This window comes from Natator depressus, chromosome 7 (assembly GCF_965152275.1).
Source record: "Natator depressus isolate rNatDep1 chromosome 7, rNatDep2.hap1, whole genome shotgun sequence".
Lineage (NCBI taxonomy): Eukaryota > Metazoa > Chordata > Testudines > Cheloniidae > Natator > Natator depressus.
Window position 1 is genome coordinate 70,116,607 of NC_134240.1, and position 23,575 is coordinate 70,140,181.

General features: G+C 38.0%; 1 protein-coding gene across 4 annotated transcripts in view; it reads left to right on the top strand.

Moving 5' to 3' along the window:
• Positions 1–23,575, top strand: part of NRG3 (neuregulin 3) — an 877,122-nt gene that overhangs the window by 826,106 nt on the left and 27,441 nt on the right. For all 4 annotated transcript variants that reach the window (XM_074958727.1, XM_074958725.1, XM_074958726.1 and 1 more), the window contains exons 5-6: positions 7,562–7,664; positions 13,207–13,333. In XM_074958727.1, coding sequence (XP_074814828.1) covers positions 7,562–7,664; positions 13,207–13,333 — 230 coding nt within the window. The remainder of the gene's footprint in view (positions 1–7,561; positions 7,665–13,206; positions 13,334–23,575) is intronic.

Genomic DNA, 23,575 nt, shown 5'->3' on the forward strand with positions numbered 1-23,575 from the left:
CTACATTAAAGACGGAATTTCAATTTATGAACTACCATGAAAGCTGTGCTTCTCTGGGACAATGTAGATCACAAAGCCGAGAAGGTAGCATGTCTGAGCTGGGGACAAAGCAGTCTCAGTTGAGGGGATCAGCCTATGGAACCATCTTCCAGAGGAGATCACGGTGATCCAGAGTCTGGCCATCTTTAGGAAATGCTGCAAAACCTTCCTCTTTGAAAAGGCCCTTCCATTATAAGAATGACACTCAAAAACTGAACACACACTCTTCTCTGCTAAAGAAGTGAATTAATAAAATGTAAACAATCATAACGAAAACTCCATTTTCCGGAAGAATTTCTACCCTGAACAGGGAGAAGTTTAGCAGAAACTCCATGAAATTTACTGGAGACTTAGCTATTGCTGTAGATTTTACATGCAAGGTATTCCAATACTGCAGTGGCAGTAGTTTAACATTTTTGTATAGAGGTGTGTGTCTGTCTGTATTTGAATTATAGTAGCACCTAGAGGCCCCAGCCATGACTGGGGCCCCATTCTTCCAGACACTGTGAAAACATATAGTAAGTAGATCTGTTAAAAATTGTGGGGCTTTTCACAAAAAAAATGTTTTCATTCAAAATTGTGTGTGAAAATTTTCATTTTTCTCACTTAGAATGTTACTTTCTCTTACTTTAAACTTTTTTATTTTCCTCTAACTGTTCTAGTGAGGTAGGTTAAAAAAGAGAGAGAGAGAGAGAGAGAGAGAGAGAGAGATGTGCTATAAATGAAAAAATTCATGTTTCCCCATTTTTTATTTCGATAATTTTAAAAGCAAAAAAAAAAAGTTGACAAAACCCCATTTTTAAATTGAAAAAATTATCATTGCAACTTTTTTTGATGAGGACAGATGTTACAATCTCAAATGACACGACAAGGGTAGGAAAGAAAACAGAAATGAGGTGACTTGTCCAAGGTCACATAGCAGGTCCATAATAGAGCTTAGACTAGAAGCCCAAAGCTTTGATTCTCAGTCTAGTTTCCTGTCCACTAGATCATGCTGCCTCTTAAATATTTTCAGTATTCCCTGTAATTTCCTAAACTTACTATAGGAAATACTGAAAATTCTTAAGATAAGTACTTTAACTATCTGAGGCAATTAATAAACTTTTAAGGATGACCACTGCAGAAATGTATATACAAAGGTTCTATGAACCTCTTCCTTTTTAAGGTATTGGGTGTTTTCAGTTTCTGTTCACTGACTCTCAGTTTCAGCTTGTTTTTTTCCTCTGGGGGAGTGGAATGGTGCTTTGCATTATTCAGTCTTAATCCATCCAGAAGATTAAAGTAGCTATTTGTTGGGTTCTTATGGGAACCCTATTCAATACTGAACCAGGAAGGATGATGACATACCTGCTGTGGATGATGATGAGGGTTCAGCCAAGACAACAGTAAGAAGGTCCTCAAGACTCATAAAGAAATGCAGATTAACCCTATATCAATAAAAAAGGGTGTTAAAACAAGGCCTATGACAGAGAATAGAATACTTATTTATTTAACTAAATATATTAAGACATTAGAGAAATGAGTTGAAGTATGTAAATAAAGATTTAATGAATGTACCAAAAAAGTAGCTAAGAAAATGTAGTAGCACTAATCAATAAGCAGTCTTTAAACACATACTGTAGAAAGCAAACAACAACAGCAAAAAGAAAACATTGATCAGCATGAGTAGAAATCAGAGGTTAAGGGGATTAAGTTTACTATGCAAAGGTCTTAAACATTTTCACTTAGTTATTTCAGCAAGGTGATACTGTTCAGTCCCTGGAATGCCTTTTCTTTAGAGAGAAAACTGCCTTTGACAAAAGAAGAAAAGGAGTACTTGTGGCACCTTAGAGACTAACGAATTTATTTGAGCATAAGCTTTCATGAGCGACAGCTCACTTCATTGGATGCATGCAGTGGAAAATACAGTAAGGGGATTTTATATACACAAAGAACATGAAACAATGGGTGTTACCATACACACTCTAATGAGAGCGATCAGGTAAGGTAAGCTATTACCAGCAGGAGAGGAAAAAAAACCTGTTGTAGTGATAATCAAGGGTAATCCAGAACCAATAATATACTATATCCATATGAAACACACAATTTCTGAAACAAGTAGCGAAAGAAACAGAAAAGTTCTCTGTGAGGATTTTAAGATTAGCACATTAATGGCAAACAAGTTTATCACTACAGAACTGCAGAGTGCCTAATATTGTTGTGATTCCTGTATTTCAAAAATGAACAAGAAAGGGGGCTAAGGAATTTGTATATTTGTGAACTGTGTCTGGGTAAGATATTAGAACCTAATGCCCAGTTCCACAGACTTCTATGGGTTTGGATAAGCGTTAAGGAGACACTGGCAAAACAGTTTGGTTCAAAGAAATACAGAGTTGAACCTTGACTCAAAATGTGAGTTAGATCTGCCCCTGTGACAGCCATATCTGGAGATGTTGTTATAATATTTTATTACATTTCTAAACTTACTGTAATAGGGTATGTCTGCACAGCACACTCCTTTTGGTGGTGTGTAGAGTGCTTACATAGCTAGCTCCCATAGCACAGGTGTAAGTAACACTGTAGAGGCACTGTTTAGGTGAGTAAACTGGGGATATATACCTGTCATAAATATAAAGGGAAGGGTAACCACCTTTCTGTATACAGTGCGGTAAAATCCCTCCTGGTCCAGAGACAAAATCCTTTCACCTGTAAAGGGTTAAGAAGCTAAGGTAACCTCACTGGCACCTGACCCAAAATGACCAATGAGGGGACAAGATACTTTCAAATTTGGAAGGGGGAGGGGAGTTTTTTGTCTGTCTGTGTGATACCTTTGCCAGGAACAGATCAAGGATGCAAGCCCTTCAACTCCTGTGAAGTTAGTAAATAATCTAGCTGGACAATGCACTAGGTTTTTCTTTGTTTTGGCTTGTAAATTCGCTGTGCTGGAGGAAATGTGTATTCCTGTTTTTGTGTCTTTTTGTAATTTAAGGTTTTGCCTAGAGGGATTCTCTGTGTTTTGAATCTGACTGCCTGTGAGATTATCTTCCATTCTGATCTTACAGAGTTGTTCTCTTATCTTTTTTTGTTCTTCTAATAAAATTCTTCTTTTAAGAACCGGATTGATTTTTCATTATTCTTAAGATCCAAGGGTTTGGGTCTGTGTTCACCTGTACAAATTGGTGAGAATATTATTATCAAGTCTTCCCCAGAAAAGGGGGTATAGGGCTTAGGGGAATATTTTGGGGGAACAGGACTCCAAGTGGTCTTTTCCCTGTTCTTTGTCTAAAACACTTGGTGGTGGCAGCGTTTTACCTAATCCAAGGGCAAAGACTTTGTGCCTTGGGGAAGTTTTAACCTAAGCTGGTAGAAATAAGCTTAGGGGGTCTTTCATGCGGGTCCCCACATCTGTACCCTGGAGTTCAGAGTGGGGAGGGAACCCTGACAGTACCCGACACAGCTTTCTACTAGCCCAAGCTATGCCTCCCTTTCTACTTTTCCCTCCAGTGGGGAAAGGCTCCTATAGTTCCCCACTGTGAACCGGCAGCTGCCCACTGCAGAAGTCTTTCTTTGCAGTGGGAAAAGGCTCTGGCAGCTCCCTGCTACAAGAGCCTTTCACTGACACATGTAGCTACATACTGCAGCATGGACACAGCCTGCTTTTCAGCAAAATCTACCAGAGCTGGTATTTACTCAAAAGCAGTATGACTGGGAGTCATTATACTGAAAACCTCTGTAATGACTATAGCCTCGCTCTTGTAAAATGATCCATCTGGCCAAAAAAGGTCTGCCTGTATGGATCACTTTGCAGGATTAGACCTATGTAAGCAACCGTGGGAATGGGTAATAAAAGAGAACACTGCTTCAATGTTCATGTATATTTGCACCAGTAAAACACATAGTTTGGCTCAGCAACATCTAATGCAGATCTGGAGTTTACCCAAGCCTGTTTGGAAATTGGCCAAAACAAAAACCAAAAAAATCTGATGAGAACAGGGTTTACTGCAATTTTCCAGTGTCCTCCTGTCTAAGTCAGTCAATTTCTTATGGAACTTTAGTATTTCCAGGGCGAGTTTAGATGAATAAAGAGGGTATATGTGGACACGTGCTTGTGTAAAAATCATTGTTCCTTTTTGAATCTCAGATTTCAGTGGGAGAGAAGTCTATGGGAGTTAACAGTATCTGACTAAATCACTTTATTAATTGTCATTGAATGAGCAATAGAAGTAGTAGAAGAGAATAAATATTTGCATTTGTATTTATATTACAATTAGGGCTGTTGATTAATTGCAGTTAAGTCATGCGATTAACTCAAAAAATTAATTGCAATTGATGGCACTGCTAAACAATAGAATACCAATTGAAATTTATTAATTTTGTGGATATTTTTCTACATTTTCAAATATATTGATTTCACTTACAACACGGAATACAAAGTGTGCAATGCTCACTTTATATTCTTTTATATTACAAAAATTTGTACTGTAAAAATGACAAATCAAAGAAATAGTATTTTTCACTTCACCTCATACAAGTACTATAGTGCAATCTCTTTATCATGAAATTGCAACTAACAAATATAGATTTTTTGTTACATAACTGCACTCAAAAACAAAACAATGTAAAACTTTAGCGCCTACAAGTCCATTCAGTCCTACTTCTTGTTCACCTAAGACAAACAAGTTTGCTTACATTTACAGGAGAATGCTGCTCGCTTTTTCTTTACAATGTCACCTGATAGTGAGAACAGACATTCGCATGGCACTTTTGTAGCTGGCATTGTAAGGTATTTATGTGCCAGATATGGTAAACATTCGGATGCTCCTTCATGCTTTGGCCACCATGCCTGAGGACATGCTTCCATGCTGATGGCGCTCATTAAAAAAACAGTGTTAACCAATTTTGTGACTGAACTGCTGGGGAGAGTTGTATGTCTCCTGCTCTATTTTACCCAAATTCTGCCATATATTTAATGTTACAGCAGTCTCGGATGATGACCCAGCACATGGTGTTCATTTTAAGAACACTTTCACTGCAGATTTCACAAAACGCAAAGAAGGTACGAATATGAGATTCCTAAAGCTAGCTACAGCACTCAGACCGAGATTTAAGAATCTGAAGAACCTTCCAAAATCTGATCAGGATGGGGTGTGGAGCATGTTTTCAGATGTCTTAAGAGAACAACACTCCAAAGTGGAAACTACAGAACCTGAACCACTGAAAAAGAAAATCAACCTTCTGCTGATGGCATTTGACTCAGATGATGAAAATGAACATGCTTTGGTCCGCACTACTTTGGATCGTCATCGAGCAGAACCCATCATCAGCATGGGCACATGTCTTCTGGAATGGTGATTGAAGCAGCAAGGGACATATGAATCTTGTTTGTCTGAACGATTGGCTGAACAAGAAGTAGGACTGAGTGGACTTGTACATGCTAAAGTTTTACATTGTTTTATTTTTGAATGCAGGTTTTTTTTGCATATAATTCTACATTTGTAAGTTCAACTTTCATGATAATACTTGTATTAGGTAAATTGAAAAATACTATTTCTTTTGTTTTTATAGTGCAAATACTTGTAATAAAAATAAATATAAAGTGATCACTATACACTTTGTACTGTGTGTTGTAATTGAAATGAATATATTTGAAAATGTTGAAAGAGCCAAAAATATTTAGATAAATGGTATTCAATTATTGTTTAACAGCATGATTAATCCTGATTAATTTTTGTAATCGCTTGATAGCCCTAATTACAATATATTATTTCCAGGAGGAAAAGGACCCAGGCAAAGACCTTTAAAGTAATAGATGGCCATGTTTAAGATTTAAGGTGGTTAGTAATAGTACAATAGAGTTGCCAAGGAGGGGAAGTGTTAAAATTCTGACCGCTGCATAACTAGCAATCTATACTGTGAGGAATGCTGTCTGTGTGCAGTCCTCAATAGTTAGCAATGCTCTGTCAATTCTACATAATATATCACTAAGCTGATATTATGTACAAGTCATGGATCTAGGGTTTTACTTTTAGGTATGTACTGTCTCGAAAGAGAATCACTTTTATGTTTTTTAAACTCCCATTCTCCCGATTCTGATACTCCTTGCATGGTTTAGTACACCTTACTCAACACATGTAAGGGTAGCATGATTGAGACCGTTATTAGTAACTCACACTGCTGTTAGTCTGCACTGAACGACTCTAATCCCAGAAAGAAAAGCAGGGTTTGTCTATGGATCACACGTTGCTTGTAGTATGCCTTACTGAGCATCCATAATACTTACAATTTCAACCAGAGGTATAAAATGACAGAGGAACTTATTCTTCCAAGGCAAAATATAAGTAACTTCCATTAAACGCTGACATTATTAAATGTGTCTATGGAGATAAGCTGGTCAGAAAATTAAAAAAAAATCTTCTTGAAAAAAATCAGAATATCACACTTGTTTCTATTTTGCAGATTTTAAAAGAGACACGGTGTATTGAAAACGTTATCAAAACAGTTATTGAAGTGTTTCATTTACCAAAAGTCACGTTCTCTGTAAAGGAAAAAATTCTCCCCAATATGCATCAGAAAACTTATTTTAGCATTTAGATATTTCTGTATCTGCATATTTTCCTGTAGGCTTGTGCCCTTATCTTCTCTTGCAGTATGTTAAGGGAGAATGATATGAACCAAGCTATTTGACACCTTGCCAGCCTGGAGGAGGAAAGCCAGGAGAGGGGAAGCCTTAACTTTTAAGGATCAACCTCAATATGTGGAGCTCCAGTTGTATATTAACCAGCTGATGTTTGCACTCATGGATGTGTGTTGGTTTTTTTTTTCTTGTTTTGCTAGTTTGTTTATTTCAATGCAGTTTCTGCTTTCAAATAAATTAGAAAATGATAAAGTTTATCAAGTATTACTTTAAGAAGCTTCCATGGAAGTAATGCCCTGTGCAATGTAGCATAGCAGTCTTTGGATTTCATCCAACTCTATTGATTTTTTTTTTAAAAATAGCACTGTAAATCACTCAGTGTTTTATGTTGTTTGTAAGCTTGGAATCCAGGGCATGACATGGGGAGCAAGAGATAGTAGTACCACTTAGTCAAAACAGAAAACTAACTTCATTTTTCGTTTAGAAAAATGCTTGAATTCTAGTGAGCCTTGTGAAACTTAACAAGTTTTGCTCAGTCCTGGCTATGTCTTTAGGCCCAGGTTCTTTAACCACTGAGATATTCAGAATGATTCCTACAAGACTGGAAATTACTACTTACGCTGCAGATAAAATTAAATGTCCTTGGTCTTTCTAATTCTATGTTTTGCGGTGTCTTTGAGAACCATTAGCAAGAAATCTCATGAGAGGCCACGTTACTGTAAATTTTCTTAACTGTTTTCTAGACCACAGATTCAGAGGAGCATCAAAACTGTTGAGTGCTTAGCTGAACAAACTCCCAAATCTCTGAGATTTGTTTGTTATTTGTTAAAATAATAAAATATTGACAACCATTTTTTTCACAAATATTGTTTTTGATGCTATCATAATTCTCAATTTTACTGTCCACAGAGAGTGAAGAGGTGTACCAACGGCAGGTGCTGTCTATTTCCTGTATCGTCTTTGGCATAGTCATAGTGGGCATGCTCTGTGCTGCATTCTACTTCAAAACAAAGTAAGAGCCTTCATCTAGCATGTTTGTTGTCTAGTCTGTCTTATTCCATGGCTTTCCAGCATGTTATAAACTGGTAATGTCTCTAAAGAGAGTCTAGAACAGCAAGTTTCTCCATGGTGATCTCAGAAGGCCCTGTCCCCGGGTCTACACACAAAATTAGGCTTTACAAGTGCTACATGTTCTTTTTTCCGATATCAGCAAAGGACAGACTTTGTCTCCCTTGAAGTAGCAGGAAATGCTCTCTTCCTTGAATTTTCAGTATTAAGATGTTTATAGCCGTATTCTGATTTCAGTTATACCAATGTAAATCCAGTGCAATATTATAGGGCAATAAATGTTTTGTCCTTTTGGAGAAAAAAAAAGGTTAATTATACTGCCTCCTTTTGTGCTTCATTTCATCTCCCCTCCCTTCACTCCCCTTCTGTTTCTGTCAGCTGGAAACAAGGAGCATAATTAGCAGACATATACAGCTACATCTTCGCAGCCCACCAACAAGTGTCGATAGATCATGAGCATTCTGTGGACAATAGTTTGTGAACAGTTCATCTAACTAAATAACATAGTAACAAGAAAGAAAATATATAAAAGCAGCCTATACAATGTCCATCCCTGCTAATAAAATGCTTTCCAAACAGCTGTATTCTCTTTTCCATTGTTTAATTTTTTTCTCTCCTCCCCTCTCGACCATCATCTTTTAATATTGTTTGTTGTGTGTCTAATTTAAGTTGTAACCACCTCAGAGCATGTACCTGGATGCTTATCCAAACCTCTTGTGTTTGCAAAATCTCATCAAAACTGCCTCCTTTATGATGTTTTGTCATTTCTGTTTTCAGATGAAATCAGGAAGTGCACGAGCATTGTATGAAAATAGAAAAAATAATAATAGTAAAGATTAATAAAGGTTTTTCAAACCTCAAGAAAGTTTTGGTTTGAGTTTCAGGTGAAGGCTGAGGTTGGTTCAAATTTCATCGAAGCCCATTCACTCTGATTTACTGCCTTAATTTTTCCAAAGTACGCCTTGAACCCAAAGTCTGAATGTAGTGTTGGTCAGATGGATATAGTGGGAGAAGAAATGGAATTTTTCTCTCCCAGCTCCTCTTTTCATATGGAACTTCTTCCTCGTGAAAATTGTGAGTGCATGTAGCCTTGCCATAGAAAGCAAGGTTTAGCTCGTATTTCAGATCTGCAAGGAATTGCCATCTCTCCAAGGTGGGATTGAGAATTCAGCTCGATCATGGAATGGATGCTGAGAGAAAGAGGAATTAAATGCTGAGTTGGAAGGACATACATACAGCCAATGGGAACAATGAAAGAAACATGCCTCGCTCCTCAAAAAACAAAACAAAACACATGAACAGTTAGTTAACTGTGTGTGTGCCCCTTTGCAGCACTGTGGAAGGATGGTGGGAATCTAGATCAGACAGCACTCCAATCCATTACAGTTCATGGGGAAGAGCGGGGATGGTGACTTATGTGTGGGAGCTGTGGTTGCTACAATTTGTCCACAGACTTGCGAATCTGAATCATGATTCAGGGGATTGGGAAGGGCAAAGCTGGGATGGGGAAGGAACAGGTGTCTGTGCCAGGATCTGGGATCTGAACTTTGGAGAGAATTGGGAAGATGGAATAGTACTGTTACTGCTGATTGCAGGTGAATGAACTTAATTCTTCGTTGGTGTCCAGAGCAAGTTGCTCCAGTGGGGCCCTTATATACCTTACATGGAATTTGTTGTTGTAAATCCTATGTAAATGGTGTGTCTATCTACAGTCTCATTTCCCAGAGGCCTTATACACCACACAAACAAACCAAGCCCACCAGCCAGAGTGCCATCCCTAATTCCCCAAAGACCTGGTCAGAGTTGGAGAAGCTGGATGGAGCCCTGTATGTTTTGGAGTCCTTGCAGAGTGTTGTCCAAACCCTTCCCTTGATGGCTGGAAGCACTGTGGATTTGACTCCTTCCTCCAAAACCAGCATATCCTGGAGGATTCACTCTAGCCACAGGGACATATACATGGAAGCAGCCAACACCCTGATTCTTCACTTCCTGTGGATCTGTTCTTACTCCCTGTTCGCCTGGCTCTGTTGAAGTCACACTGTCAGCTTCACCTCCATTAGTGGTAACCCAAGGGACCCCCTCCTCTGAAAGGGCCGTTCCCAGTCACAGCAGAGGCGCTCCCTTGTTTTGCCCTCCCCACACATTCAGAGCCCTAGGACCATATATCATTGTATGTAGGGTAATATTTAGATTTAAATATGGCATGTCCAAAAAATTAAAATGTCCCTAAAAGTTAGAGAATTTCTGATCTGACCTGAAGAAGAGCTCTGTGAAGCTCAATAGCTTGTCTCTTTTACCAATAGAAGTAGGTCTTATAAAAGATACTACCTCACCTCTTATGTCTCAGAGAATCTCTGATAGTGTTAGAAAAAATAATATTTCCTTGAATAAAATCTAGAGTTACTTAACCTGACTATTACACAGTTCCTGCTGCTGGCTTCATATGATATTTCTCCATGTATTTTCAATATAGATATTTAAAAACAAAACAAAATCTTTAAAATACATTGCCAGAGGAATTAAAGGACTCTCATTTGCCAATCTGTCCTTCCAAGTCTTCATTTGGGGGTTATCAAAGAAGTATTTTAAGGGTTAAACATAGAGGGAGACTACTGCAAACAGAACCTGGACTGTTCTGTATCATTTTGATTTGTAAGGACACTGATGATTCGAATGATCATTTCTTACTGAAGGGCAGAAATAACGGCAGTTTATACCATCTATTAGCAGAACATCTGAAAAATAGAAAGAAGACCCATTTGTTTTGCAAATAAAAACTTCAAAATAAATATTTTAATTATCTAATGACTTTGAAGTAGTAACCAACCAAGGCCAGCTGTTTCTGGCTTTTATAGTTTCTAGTACATCTTACAACTTGTTACTGGAATTTAATATACACAAACCCATAATTAACTCTAGGTTCCATATCCATAAAATAGGATGAAAATGTCAAATAGTAGAGAATTTTTGATTGGTGAATAAGCTTTAGACTCCCAATTAAGTTTATTCCAAATGTTAAATGTTACAAGAGCTTAGCTGAATATCCCTGTGTGTTTAGATAACTGAGAGTGATGAAACATGGCCATACAGAAAGAAAGCACCAGATTTTCTTTCTTTCTCTCTTTCTCTCTCTGTAAATATAAAAATGAAAATTTTATTATTTTTGTTTATTATTATTACAATTATATATTTTTATCCAAACGTTTAATCATATTGTGCTACTTTTGGTAAGTGGTTTGGCTATCATTATTTAGGTCACATTTTATATGACTATAAATATATGAATATATTTATAAATAGTTTATAAAAAGTTAACAAATCATATTAATGTTTTAATAAATGGTTATTGATGGTTATAGAGTCCAACAAGCGAGTAGGTGGCTTCTGACCCTGGCTTGTAAGAAATTGAAATGTTTGTCCATTGGAATATGTTGATTCATCAAAATCCAAATCATTTGTAGGAAAGGGTTGGTTTTCATGAAAATTCTGTTTTGAAATTTTTTTGAAAAAAAATTCAAAATCATTGGACCATCCCATTTTGATGTTATCAGAATTAAAAATTTCCATTTTTTTGGTTCAATACAACTTTTTGTTTGGGAAATGAAGTAAAAGAAAAACAAATGAAAAAGGTCAAAATAGAAATGAAACATTTAGAATTGATCAAAACATTATGATCGATCCGGTCTGAATTTTTTTCAGATTTTCAGTTTGTAAAAAAAATTGAGATTTCAACTTTTCATCCCATTTGGGATGGTAAAAATGTCAAAGTCTCAAAAATTCTCACGGTATGGGAAATCCAGGTTTATAACCTCTTCTACTAATGAGCTTAACTTACCTACCACACATACTACTCACATTTGTAAAATGTTTATAGTGTCTGTTAATAAATTTTTAACCCTTTGTACACTATTTAAAGCTGGACCTTTAATGTAAAATGTTGGCATCAGAGGGCACTGAGTAGTAGATTTGTGGAACATTTTCAAAATGTGATGGAGTTTTTCATTGAAACGTCATATTTCAACACAAACAGGGAAGAAAATCGTATTTCCTCCCCTCTGGGTTTTCTATTTCAGTTCAGCACCTTACTGAAAATACTTAGCTTCTTCCAAATTTGGGGTTACAGTCAGCTGCTGTCACAAAGCTATTGCTGGTGTGAAGGACGGTTCTTGCTCTTAGACAGGCTTGGTCTACACTTAACCATTATGTCAACTTAGCCACGACTGTCAGGGATGTGGAAAAACACACCCCTGACTAACACAGCTGTGCTGACAAAACCCCAGTGTAGACGCAGCTCTGTTGATGGAAGAGAGCTTCTGTTGATGTTGCTAACGTTGTTGGGGGAGGTGGTGTTCCTACACTGGCAGAAAAAAACTCCTTCTGTTGGTGTCAACTGCATCTGCACAAGGGGCCTATGCCGGCATAGCTGTCTCAATGTAGGTGTTGTAAGGCCACCCATAGAATGCTGCCTGCAGCTGTGTATACTATTTTCTGCAGCAAAAAAAGAAATGTAATTAGTTTTTATGGGTAATTTAAAGTCTGATGGAGTCACTCTGTAGCTTATCAAGACTGAATGAACAGTCACAGAGATAAAAGGCCAAATGTGTCCAGCTAATAATCATTGCCCAGCTGGGCTGTCTGCATTCGAAAGATAAAAGAAATATTTAAAATGCAGATTATTGCATTCCATCCTCAGTGATGTACTGACTTTTAGGACTCAGATTGATGGTACAGTATGGCACTAGATGTAGAAATTCAGTAATAAAATCTGTAATTGTATGCTGAACATTGCTTGTCATTATGGCTCAGCTAGTAGCGTCCTGCATCTCTAGCACATAGGGTTGTAAGTTTAAGTCCCGCCCAAGAGTTTGTCTTGTTGCCAGTTGGGCTCATACCCAGTGCTTTTCCTGGGTGTATGGGGAAAACTGGACTGTTAAAGCCATGAAACCAGGATCAAATCTATAATGCTTTTCAGGTAAAAGTCAAAGATCCTATGACAGTTTTCATAATAAATCGGCAGTAGCAGTGGTTCCTTGGCCAAAAATCTCTGCTACAAATGAAAACATGTTCTTCAGTCTTTCAAAGCTATTTGTGAGCTATGTTGAATGCACAGTGGATGTCTATTTTTTTACAAAAATACTACAATACCAGTATCTAGTTTAATATTATAATGCAGTATTATAATATACTTTTATACATTTATATACATTTAAAATCAGGATCCGTTTTCTTCCCTGCTTTAAAATTCATTGGATAATGTTTGCTGCATTGAAATATATGGAGACACTGGTAGATTAGCTACCAGATTGACATGTTTGTTAATCCACTAGGAGCTATCTGTATTTAATTACCTAAAGTTCTTAGAATCACTGATGAAAGACAAGATGAGGCGGGGGCTAGGGGTGAGGGAGAATGGCTATAAGAGTATCATAGTTATTGTAATGGAGAAAACAAGTGCATTTCTATACGAACTGTATTTCTGCCTGCAGGAAACAAACTAAACAAATTCAGGAACAGCTGAAAGAGACAGAGAATGGGAAAACCTATAGCCTTAATGCTTCCAGCATGATGGCAAAATCAGAAACCATGGCACAAAGCCGAGTCCAGCTGCAAAATGTAAGTAATTTTGCCAACTGCAATACTTAATTGTCTGGCTGAGTTTGTGGTGTCGATAGCATCAGACTTGCATATTGCTATTACTGTGAACCTTAGTTCACACCCATGATTGGTAGAAGAATGGGGAAAAGATATTTTAGTTTACTTTCAACTGATTTTAAACTCTTCAGTATAATGTGTTAAGAATCAAATTGTTCGGCATATGAAGATTTTATGGATTTGTTGTTGTAAACTCCAGTTTCTAAATAATTCCAAAAGCTGGAACTAATGTATGCATGTAGGCCAAATAAAAAAAAAATAGAAAGATTATGCTCCAATGAAGAAACTCCAGATCATTCTGTGAACTTGACCTTAGATGAAATAATATTAGACCACAACCAAAAGAGGTTAGTTGTCCATAAATAGGATTGTACATAGCTATCATCTGAATCCAGTGACATGTAATTTTACATGCAATCCCACAAGCATCAGATATATAAAACAAACAAAGATTGAAACAAGGAAATCATGTGTGGTAAATTCCAAAGTATTTATCTTCCATTCCTAGTCACTTTCCAAAGGATGTCTTCCCCCTTCGTCCCCCCCGCCCACTTCCCACAAATCGCACACTATTAGTACTGTCCACTTTTAATGAGCAAAGATATGCGAAGAAAGGAACAAAGACATTGGAATAAGGGAACAAAGACCCTGCTAGCATACCCAGAATTACAGCATAATGGGCAATCACATGAGATGCATTAAAGCCTCTCCAAATTCTTAAATCTTTTGGAGTTTGTATTTTATTTGTGAATCTAAGAAATCATCATACAAAATGCAATTTACACTCTGCTGAACAGATGTACCAAGACAATGAAATGTAAAACCCATAAATGAGAATCCTGTCTCTCTCTCAAATACTGTTAAGATTCATTTTACCACAGTAGTGGATTTGTTTCTTTTTCTTTGTGATAGATGAAAGAAACAATAGGCTTTCATCATGGATCACAATTCAGTATTCAATAAATTAAGGTTACCTCTTAACCTCTCACTTTCCACATCAGTTCCAGCTGAGGGTTTGTCAGACCTTACAAGATTTGAGGGGTTTCAGTCTAGCCAGATTCCCCCCCAAAACTGAGATGCAGCAGGAAATAGGGAAGAACATTTGTACCTCTGAGTCAATATTAAAACAATATTAAAACAACCCTCCCCACAGGTTGCTAAGCTCATACTGTAGCCTCATCCATGCTTTGGCTGAAACTTGTTTGCTGAACTGGTTCAAAGGCCTGATCCAAAGCCCAGTGAAGTCAATGGAAATCTTTTCAGTGACCTCCATGGACTTTGAATAAGGTCCTAAAATATGGGTCCAGATTCATCAATACACTCTAGTTGCTTTTGTGTTGCCTGGGTGATACAGAGCACCAATTCAACAGCTAAGCACCTGTCTCATAACTGTGAATATGATGCTCATTTTTAACCAGTTCGTGCTAACTTACTTCATATATAGTTTGGCTAAGCAGAGGAGATAGGGTCAACTTTGTTTAGATCAAGTTAGCCTTAAACAGTATAAGACTGTTTAGAACCAGTGCAGCAAATGCAGATTGAATACAAGTCTAGACAGAACCTCCATTGCTGAAGGAAGGACTTTTGGATGATCACACAATGTGCATTAAAGGTATGGCTCCTTTTTTATGAAGAGTAGCTCCAGTAAACTGACCTACTTCCAACTCATGATACCTATCAAATTTCCTCCTGGTTTAATTTCATCTGGTTCAGGTACTCTTCACTTTTCCCTTTCTTCTTCTTCTCGAGTCCTTGTCACAGAAGTGTGCACAAGCAATGGCTCTTTATATTGCTTCATTGAGGTCTTCATACAGGTCTCCCCAAAGAATTGGCAAATGAGCAGGTGCTCCATGGTCTGCATCTTGCATATATTCCTGTCATTAGAGTGCACCCCATTTGATCATATTAGTCTTTGATCTGCTAGTTTGCCTGTGCAAGCAGTTCAGGCAGCACCTCGTTGACCAGTCTGTACTGGCCTCTCTGGAAAGATCCTCTTGGGGTTCCAGATCTATTTCAGTGCATCCTACAATGCATAGTCTTTCATTCCATAACCTCATCGTGCTTGCCAGCTGTCGTATCCAAAGGCACAACATTGGTTATAAAATTCTTTCACAATTTAAGTCATTTGATTATTCCTGTGTGACAATATAATGGATGCCTTGGATCTTCCATCTGCTGTGATCTTTCCCTTTGGCTTGCTACCTTCCTCCTGATATCAGGTGGTTCAATGACAGCCAGTAAGTACAGGCTGTCCTTTGGTGTTGGCTTTAGACATCCTATTATTCCATGACAACTGTCATTTAAAACAGGGTCTAATTTCTTAGAATGGACAGATCATTCCTACACTGGACAGGCATACTGTACTATGGAGTAGCACAAGGCAATAGCAGTGGTTGGCAAAGTAGCTGGATTGGCTCCCCACTTTGAGGTAACCAACTTTCAGAGGTTGTTGTTATGGATGATAACTTTCCCTTTCGTCTTCTCTACATGGACTTTGAAGGAAAGTGTCCAGGCCAATGTCGCCACTAGGGTTTCATCCCAGCTGATGTTTAATTTCCTCTTGGCTTCTCGATGGCAAAGATGAAAAGCCGTGTCTTGGTCGGGTTGACACGAAACCGTTTCTTATTCCCCCTAACAAAAGCTAGAGTGAAGGTTGCTGATTCAGAATAGCTATCATCTGTGTTTCCAGCACATTAGCTGGTGAAGTGAAGTCTGTAAAGTGTTTTTTGTGATCCTTTGCTCGAACATATGCTGTATACACCAGGTCTCAAATATTACTATGTATATTGTCTCTTTCCCTTTCTTTTTAATTCAGTCAAATATATTTTGCTACAACTTTGTAAATAATTATTTAGTGTCTTTTGAGCATTTGATAAACACACCATAAGCTTCACTAATGTCCTATTCTCTTGTCGTCATAATAATACTTATTATGTCCCTTATAATGGTCATGATGGCTGAAGTGGTAGTTTGTGGATTCCAGTTTTGGGGGATTTGAAATAATAAACAATAACAATGGTTTTCAGCCAAAGTTTGCTTACCAGACAGTGCTGTTCAGAATGGTGAATACCAATTATGATAATTAACACACAGTTTTCCAGATCTTGTTGCTGCTGGCAGGGAGATGTTCTAGCCTTGCTTTTAATGCATTTTCCCTTTGGGAGCAAGGACATTAAGGAAGAAAAAAATAGAATGACCTTGCACGGTTAAGGATGTAGCATAACATTGCGGGGTAATCATGGTTTCTATTGTTGGAAAGACTTAGTGCAGGAAGGCACTTCATTAAATATTCATAAACCATTACAGTAAAACGACGACGACAAAAAAAGACTTTCAAACTAGTTCCAAAACTGGGAAAGTGCAAAATATCAATCCTTAGGGGGCAAATCCTGCCTCCTCCTCAAAAGCTGTAATGGGGTTCTGGTGTGAAAGGACTGGGAACAGGACATTGATGGGGAGGCAGAGCATTCCCGTGAGGAAACAGAAGTATATTCAGCAGTATTTCAGTCACTGAGCTGTAGTAATCTCCATGGAACTTTGCCTCAGCAGCTCACAATCTGTTGATGATGGGAAGGATTCCACACCCAGCCCAGAAACTTCTCTCCAGGACCCAGCCCAGCTGGTTAGACAGGGCGCTAGGCTGAGCATTTGGCCCCCTAAGTGCATATTGTTACCCTGATCCTTCTCCAGTTGAAGTCAAAGGCAAAAGTCAAAGTGACTTTAATGGGAGTATGATAAAGCCTGTGCCATGGCAAAAGATGGATGATGAAGATCCATCCTCCTTCAAAAAATTAGAAGTGCTTACATGGCATCCCTGAAAAGTGTTCATTGGGGATATTTAGCAACTACTGAACCCTGCTAACTGACAATGGGGCAACCTCAAAAGGCTTAGATATTTGATTTTCACATGTCCCCCAAAAGTGTGCTTCTATAAATCTTTGAAGTCTTTTCCTTGCCTACCTCTTTGAGTGGATCCCAAAAATCTACCTCCCTCTTTCCTACCTCACAAGCTCTTCCTCTCTTCCTTCCCAGCAAATGTTCCCAGACTTAACTCCTCCTTCTCTAAACTGGGTCTGGTGACTCCAAAGTTTACACCCAGATTATTTTCCCTCCTGTTCTCTGTAATAGTTGTGAAATGGGTAAGGTAGACACTGTTTGTGCAAGAATTATGAGTTTAATAAAGTCAAATGGCTGTGGTATTTCAGGCCACTGTTAAACATCTGCCGCCTGCTAATCTAGAGGTTGGTACATTTCATTCGTGGGTAAAGTGAACCCAATGCACAGATTCTTCCAGACATCCTATCCTCGCTCTCCCCTTTGGAAGAGGTTGCACTCTGGGTGTCCAGAACACAATTAGTGGTACTCAGCTGACTTTGCAAAGAGGCTGGCTTTAAAGGAGCTTGACCAATTACAGTGCAGGGGTGCCAACCCCCCTTTTTAAAATTGGAGATTGGTAAATCAGGGTTGTATTGTTTATACTTAGAAAGGCACTTTGGGTTTCTGTTAATGAGAGGTACTATGTTAATGTAAAAAAAATTACTATTGTAGGTAGACCCTCTATTTCATTTTGAACCAAGCATTCAAATGGATTACAAACTTGCATTTCACTCTAGCCTAACTCATCATATTTGCAGCTGTTGCAGGAAAATATGGATTAATAAATCTCAATCCTTCTGGTAGCCCACCTCCGTGCCAATTAAAGATTTCTTTACAACAACTTGATTATGAAAATCACAAAGAAGGTTAAAAACTCTGGATGTTTGCTTTCAAAATACTTTCCATTTGTAATGCAGTTTCTTGCTGCATCCTGAACTAAATGTTATCTAGTTGGAATTCGTGTTTCAAATTGCGGTGTGGGATGTTCCCCTAAATTCATTAAACATTCATATGGAAGGGTTGCTTTTACAGTCATTTAATGAGATGTGAAATAGATGCTCAAGTTAAGCAACATGATATTCAGAAAGCAACAGGGATTGCTGATAGTATGAAATGTAGAAACATTAGAATTCAGATTGTTCACATCCTTTATTTTTGTGTGTCCCTTCAGGAGAATATCCACAGCTAGGAACGGAAGGCTACCTAGCAATATGTGGAGTTGTATTGCCTGGGCAGATCCACATTGTAGGAGTCATGTGCCAGGCATGTGAGCTACAGAACATTTGGTATTAAATCTGTTGGGAGGGGGGCTCAAGTCACCCTGCGATCCATATGTTCCAGAAGTTACCCCACCCTATACTTCTCAGTTTCTTAATGCTTAATGAAAATGTTCCAATAATGTCTCTGGAGAAGGGAGAATAAGTGTGGATTTGCAGCTGCAATACACTTGGAGAGCTCCATTTACCAGTAGATTACATGCATTTTTTCTTTATGCAAGTCTGCCCCTTTCCTCCCCCATAGACTAAACATCATCGACGAATTCTGTAATTCTATCAAACAAATCAGCATCTTGTTTGTTAGGGAAGAATTATTATTTATAAACTCCTGCTACTTATGGCTTTCGATTCTATTACCCCCCAGGTGTTTGTTGAGCTTTCTCCTCTTAACACTGCTTTTATTATTTTGTTAGGGATATAGTCTGGATTTATATGATAGTAATGGCCAGGATTACTCTAATTTTCTTGTTTGAACAGTGTTACTACATTTATTATTTCCTGTTTCGTTCCCATTTGTCTGTCACTTTTCAAAAATAACCTCCAACAATACAGTCAGCTAATTCCTGGGTGTCTTGAACCTGGATCAGTTTGTGTATCTATATATATTTTATAAGTGTTGTAATATTTGACTTGTTATTTATCAATAGTTATTTTTACTTCCTTACTAGTCATTCAAACTTCTTTTGTGATTTTTTTTGTTAAAGACATATTTAAAGAAAGCAGTAGTGCCGTTATTATTGAGTCGTCATTGATTTAAATTCCATCCTACTGCTTGTCTAGTACTACTACTTTTCCCATGATATAGTTGTAAAATCACCTTATTCTCCCCCCCCTCCCCTAACCCTTAACATTCACTCATAAAGGGCCAGATTGTGTCTGTTCTTAATGCAGCTACTTTGGGGAGCCCTCTGCACTTTATGTGGCCACATTAGGGGTCCCTAGATTTTAAGGAGTACAGATGCTCACCTGCTATTCCACCCTTGCCCAGGCAAGTGACAGAGACAGGTGGAGACATGCAAAGAGAATGCTCCACCTTTCTTATCCTCAGAAGAAAAAGCTTTTTGTTGTCTGTGTCTACGTACCCTGCAAGACTTTTTATACTCAGAGATTTCCTTTAACTCTCATAATTTTGAGTAGCCCTTTGTGAAGCAAACTGGCCAAATTCTTGCATTCACCTTGATCAGAGAAACTGTGGGTTGTCAACCTAATTAAAATGCCTTTTAGGAATTCCTGGCCTCTTTTAACACCTGTGGATTTTAAAACTTCCTGCTACTGCACCTTACTCAGTAGATCTCTTAATTCCCCATCACCTTCTTTCCTGATGTCCAGTACTCTTGTTTTGCTGCATTTTGTGGTCACATTCTTCACCATGCTTGGTTCAAGTACTTGTGGTCACTGGTTCCAAACCTTCCTATCATTCTCAATTCCTCACTATCAGGGATAAAAATGCCTTTTCTCAGTCTTGTCACTTTTTGCTGGAGAGTGTAATAAATTATTTATTGGACTATTCTGTAGAAATACAGAGTAATGTGTTGCACAGCAAGATAGTGACATTTAAATGTCTTTTAAAAAATGTCTTTTTTAATTTGTTGGGGGAAGGGAAACGAAATATGTTTTGGCCTATGAGATGATCAGAACCGTCAGAAAGTTCAACAGCAAATTTTCCACTTCCATTTAACCCCCTGAGTGTTTGGGACATACACTGTAGTTTTGGCAGAGCTGTCAAAATAGACACATCTGATTTAAACGAACTGTCATGGGAATACTGGCAGTTAAATATTGACCACACTAGACCAGCAGTAATGAGAGAGAGACTGTAAGCGAGTTAGAAATTCCTACTCTTATAGTGGGTAGTTCTAAATGTGGGGCTATTCAAGGGGGTTCCTGAGAAGAAACTAGGTTTCTGACTTTGGAACATCCCATGGAAGCAGTTTGCACCAACCTATCTAGTTAAAGAAGTAAAATCATAGGGTCAACTGATGCTCTTTGACTCACACTGTAAGACTACGTCTACACTACAAGCTAGGGGTGTGATTCCCCTGTTTATGTACCCTCACAGTAGCTTGATGAGAACTAGCATAAGTATAAAGTAAAGTATAGCCATCACAGCATGGGCAGCTGCTGTGCTGAGCATGTACCCACTGGTTTCAGGTGGGTTTGTAGCTGTCTTCCCCCTGCCCTCCCTTTCTGGCATTGTTGCCCCACAGGAGTAGATGGTTGCAAATTGTACTCCCTGTTTCTGCAAGTGGTGAAGCTGACCCTCATTTCACCGTCCTTTGAATGGTGTAGTCAGAAAGCAGCTCCTTGCTTTTTGTGTAACCCCATAATAATAATAATGCTCAGCAGTTGTATAGCACTTGTCATCCAGAGATCTCAAAGCACTTTACAAAGGCTGGTACCATTATCCTAATCTTACAATTGGTGAAATCCAGGCACAGAGAGATTAAATGATTTGCTCAAAGTCACACAAGTGAGGTGGCAAAGCCATGAATAGAATTAAGATTTCCCGACTCCGAGGCCAGTATTCTGCATATTAGACCATGCTGCGTCCTCAGATTTTAATAGCATATCTAGGAAAGGGGTGGAATATTACTCATGAGGAGCTGAAAGGATGGGTAATTGCCTATAACAGTTTATTTTCACCATGAAACTGTGAGTAATTGAAAATTTGCACAAAGGTTTATTTTTAAACTCTACCATTATTCATTAATTTATCTAGCCACATGTATCAAAGGACTTTTCAGAAAACTGCTCAAACAAGAAGCACAAATAGTCAACCAAGAGACAGTAAAAACCTAAAAATAAATAGCATAAATAAATCTTCAGCTGTGTTTTAAATCTACCCGAAGAGCCTGCCTCAAATAACTCTACCAAACTGGGCGACTAGCTTAATTGTTCAGGTTTATTGAGCATCCACAACTCATTGCAGCCAGAGGAAGCTGTGGTTGCTCAGCACTTGTGAAAATCACTTGTGAAAAAAGTGTGTATAGGAATGGTATCTGGGAAATGGAAAGAGAAGGGACATGGAAAGTATGGTCAATCTTAAGGAGCAATAAATACAGCAGTGAGTATAAATATACATAAATATGTGACAAGGGACATGAATACAAACAAATTCCTACAGACAAGATGATATTAAAATTCTCAAGACAAAAAAAAATGTAAACCTGATTCTTAGCTTCAAAGGCAACCATTGTAATTGCACAAAACTGTTTAGAGGCTTGTGAAAAGTGCTTATAAACTGTTATCTGACCCATCACAACTGGAGTCCTTGTGAGTTTTGCTCTTGACTTCAAGGAATGTGGAATCAGGCCACATGAGTCTTTTATTATTTTCTGGGTGAATTAGCGTCATGATTATGGGCAAGCTGTAAATTTAATAATGAAGAAATAAATCTGTCAGCTGAAGAACACCAACAAAAAACCCCACTAACCTGCAGAGAGTGCCTGTTGAGGAATTTGCTAAATGGGCTGGTATTTTATCCAACCTTCTAGGGCACTTTGAAGGGATCGTGCTTCTCTTCATGTGTGGGGAGAACAGATGAATTGTGCCCTCTTCTGCCCCAATCCACAGCAATTTTTCACACCAGTCCAGAGGGCAGGACTGAGCCCTAACTATCATTTATGGTTCACTTCAGACTCATGATCTTACAGGCCATTTGGATCTTCAATTTAATCTCATGTAAAATACAAGAAGGGACAGGAATAATTTTCTCGAATTAACACTTCATTCTTTTTGTAGATCAAATTGATTTATTCAGGTCAAAAATCAAAGGCAGTTTCCTTTCTGTGTCTGGCAGAGAAACCATTAAAGTTTGAAACCTTTGGGAAAGCTGGCACCTTAAAAATCATACTTCTGTCTGAAAATGTTGTTACCAATGATAACTAAGCTCCCTATGACTGAAAGAGATAAGAACATAATACATTTACTCTATTTTACCAGTGTATTTACTTTGTGCATTTGACAGCACTTTGCATATATTCAGTTTCATTGTCATATCTCCCCCAACCTTAGTCATTTTACCCTGTTGTTTGTAGAAAGAACAGGAGTACTTGTGGCACCTTAGAGACTAACAAATTTTTTTGAGAATAAGCTTTCGTGGGCTACAGCCCACTTCATCGGAATGCATAGAATGGAACATATAGTAAGAAGATATATATATACACACAGAGAATTGAAAAGGTGGAGTAAGAGGCTAATTAATTAAGATGAGCTATTATCAGCAGGAGAATTTTCTCTTGCTGATAATGGCTCATCTTAATTAATTAGCCTCTTACTCCATCTTTTCATGTTCTCAGTATGTATATATATACTGACTTATTATATGTTCCAGTCTATGCATCCGATGAAGCGTGCTGTAGCCCACGAAAGCTTATGCTCAAATAAATCTGTTAGTCTCTAAAGTGCCACAAGTACTCCTGTTGTTTTTGCGGATACAGACTAACATGTCTGCTACTCTGAAACCTGTTGTTTTGTGTGGATGTTTCACACAGCAAGCAGGGAGAGGAAAAACACAGGGGGAACATGTGTTTGTTTAGCCACAGAAAATGGCCAGGTGAATCAAGGGTGGATGTAATAACTAAAACTATATTTAACTCATTTTTTAAATTGACTAGATCTCAGGTTTCTGTCATCCATTTCTGATTTTGTTGAAGATGGTAGTATGTATGATTAAACCTAAGAAAGGGGATATTTTAGTTTTTATGTGCACTAAATGTTGGGCCTTTTCTATTAGGCTACAAAATAACTATGACAAAGAGATGCATTGTGACAGAAATTGTACCAGTTCTTCACCATGGACAGTTTATATTGAATCACTGTTACCCTTTTTACTATAACGGTTGTTTAATAATATCAGCTGTGACTTTCTAGGGAGCGTAAGTGATTTAGGCATCCTTGAGTTAACTTGTATCATGTCCTATCTTGCACAATATTTTGTTTATTGCAAAAGAAATGGAAATATTGGTGATATAGAGCAACCCAAATCTGGAAAACATAGGGCCAACCAGGCTAACTTTAGGTAATTGTCAGGTAGCCTAAGAAAGCTGCC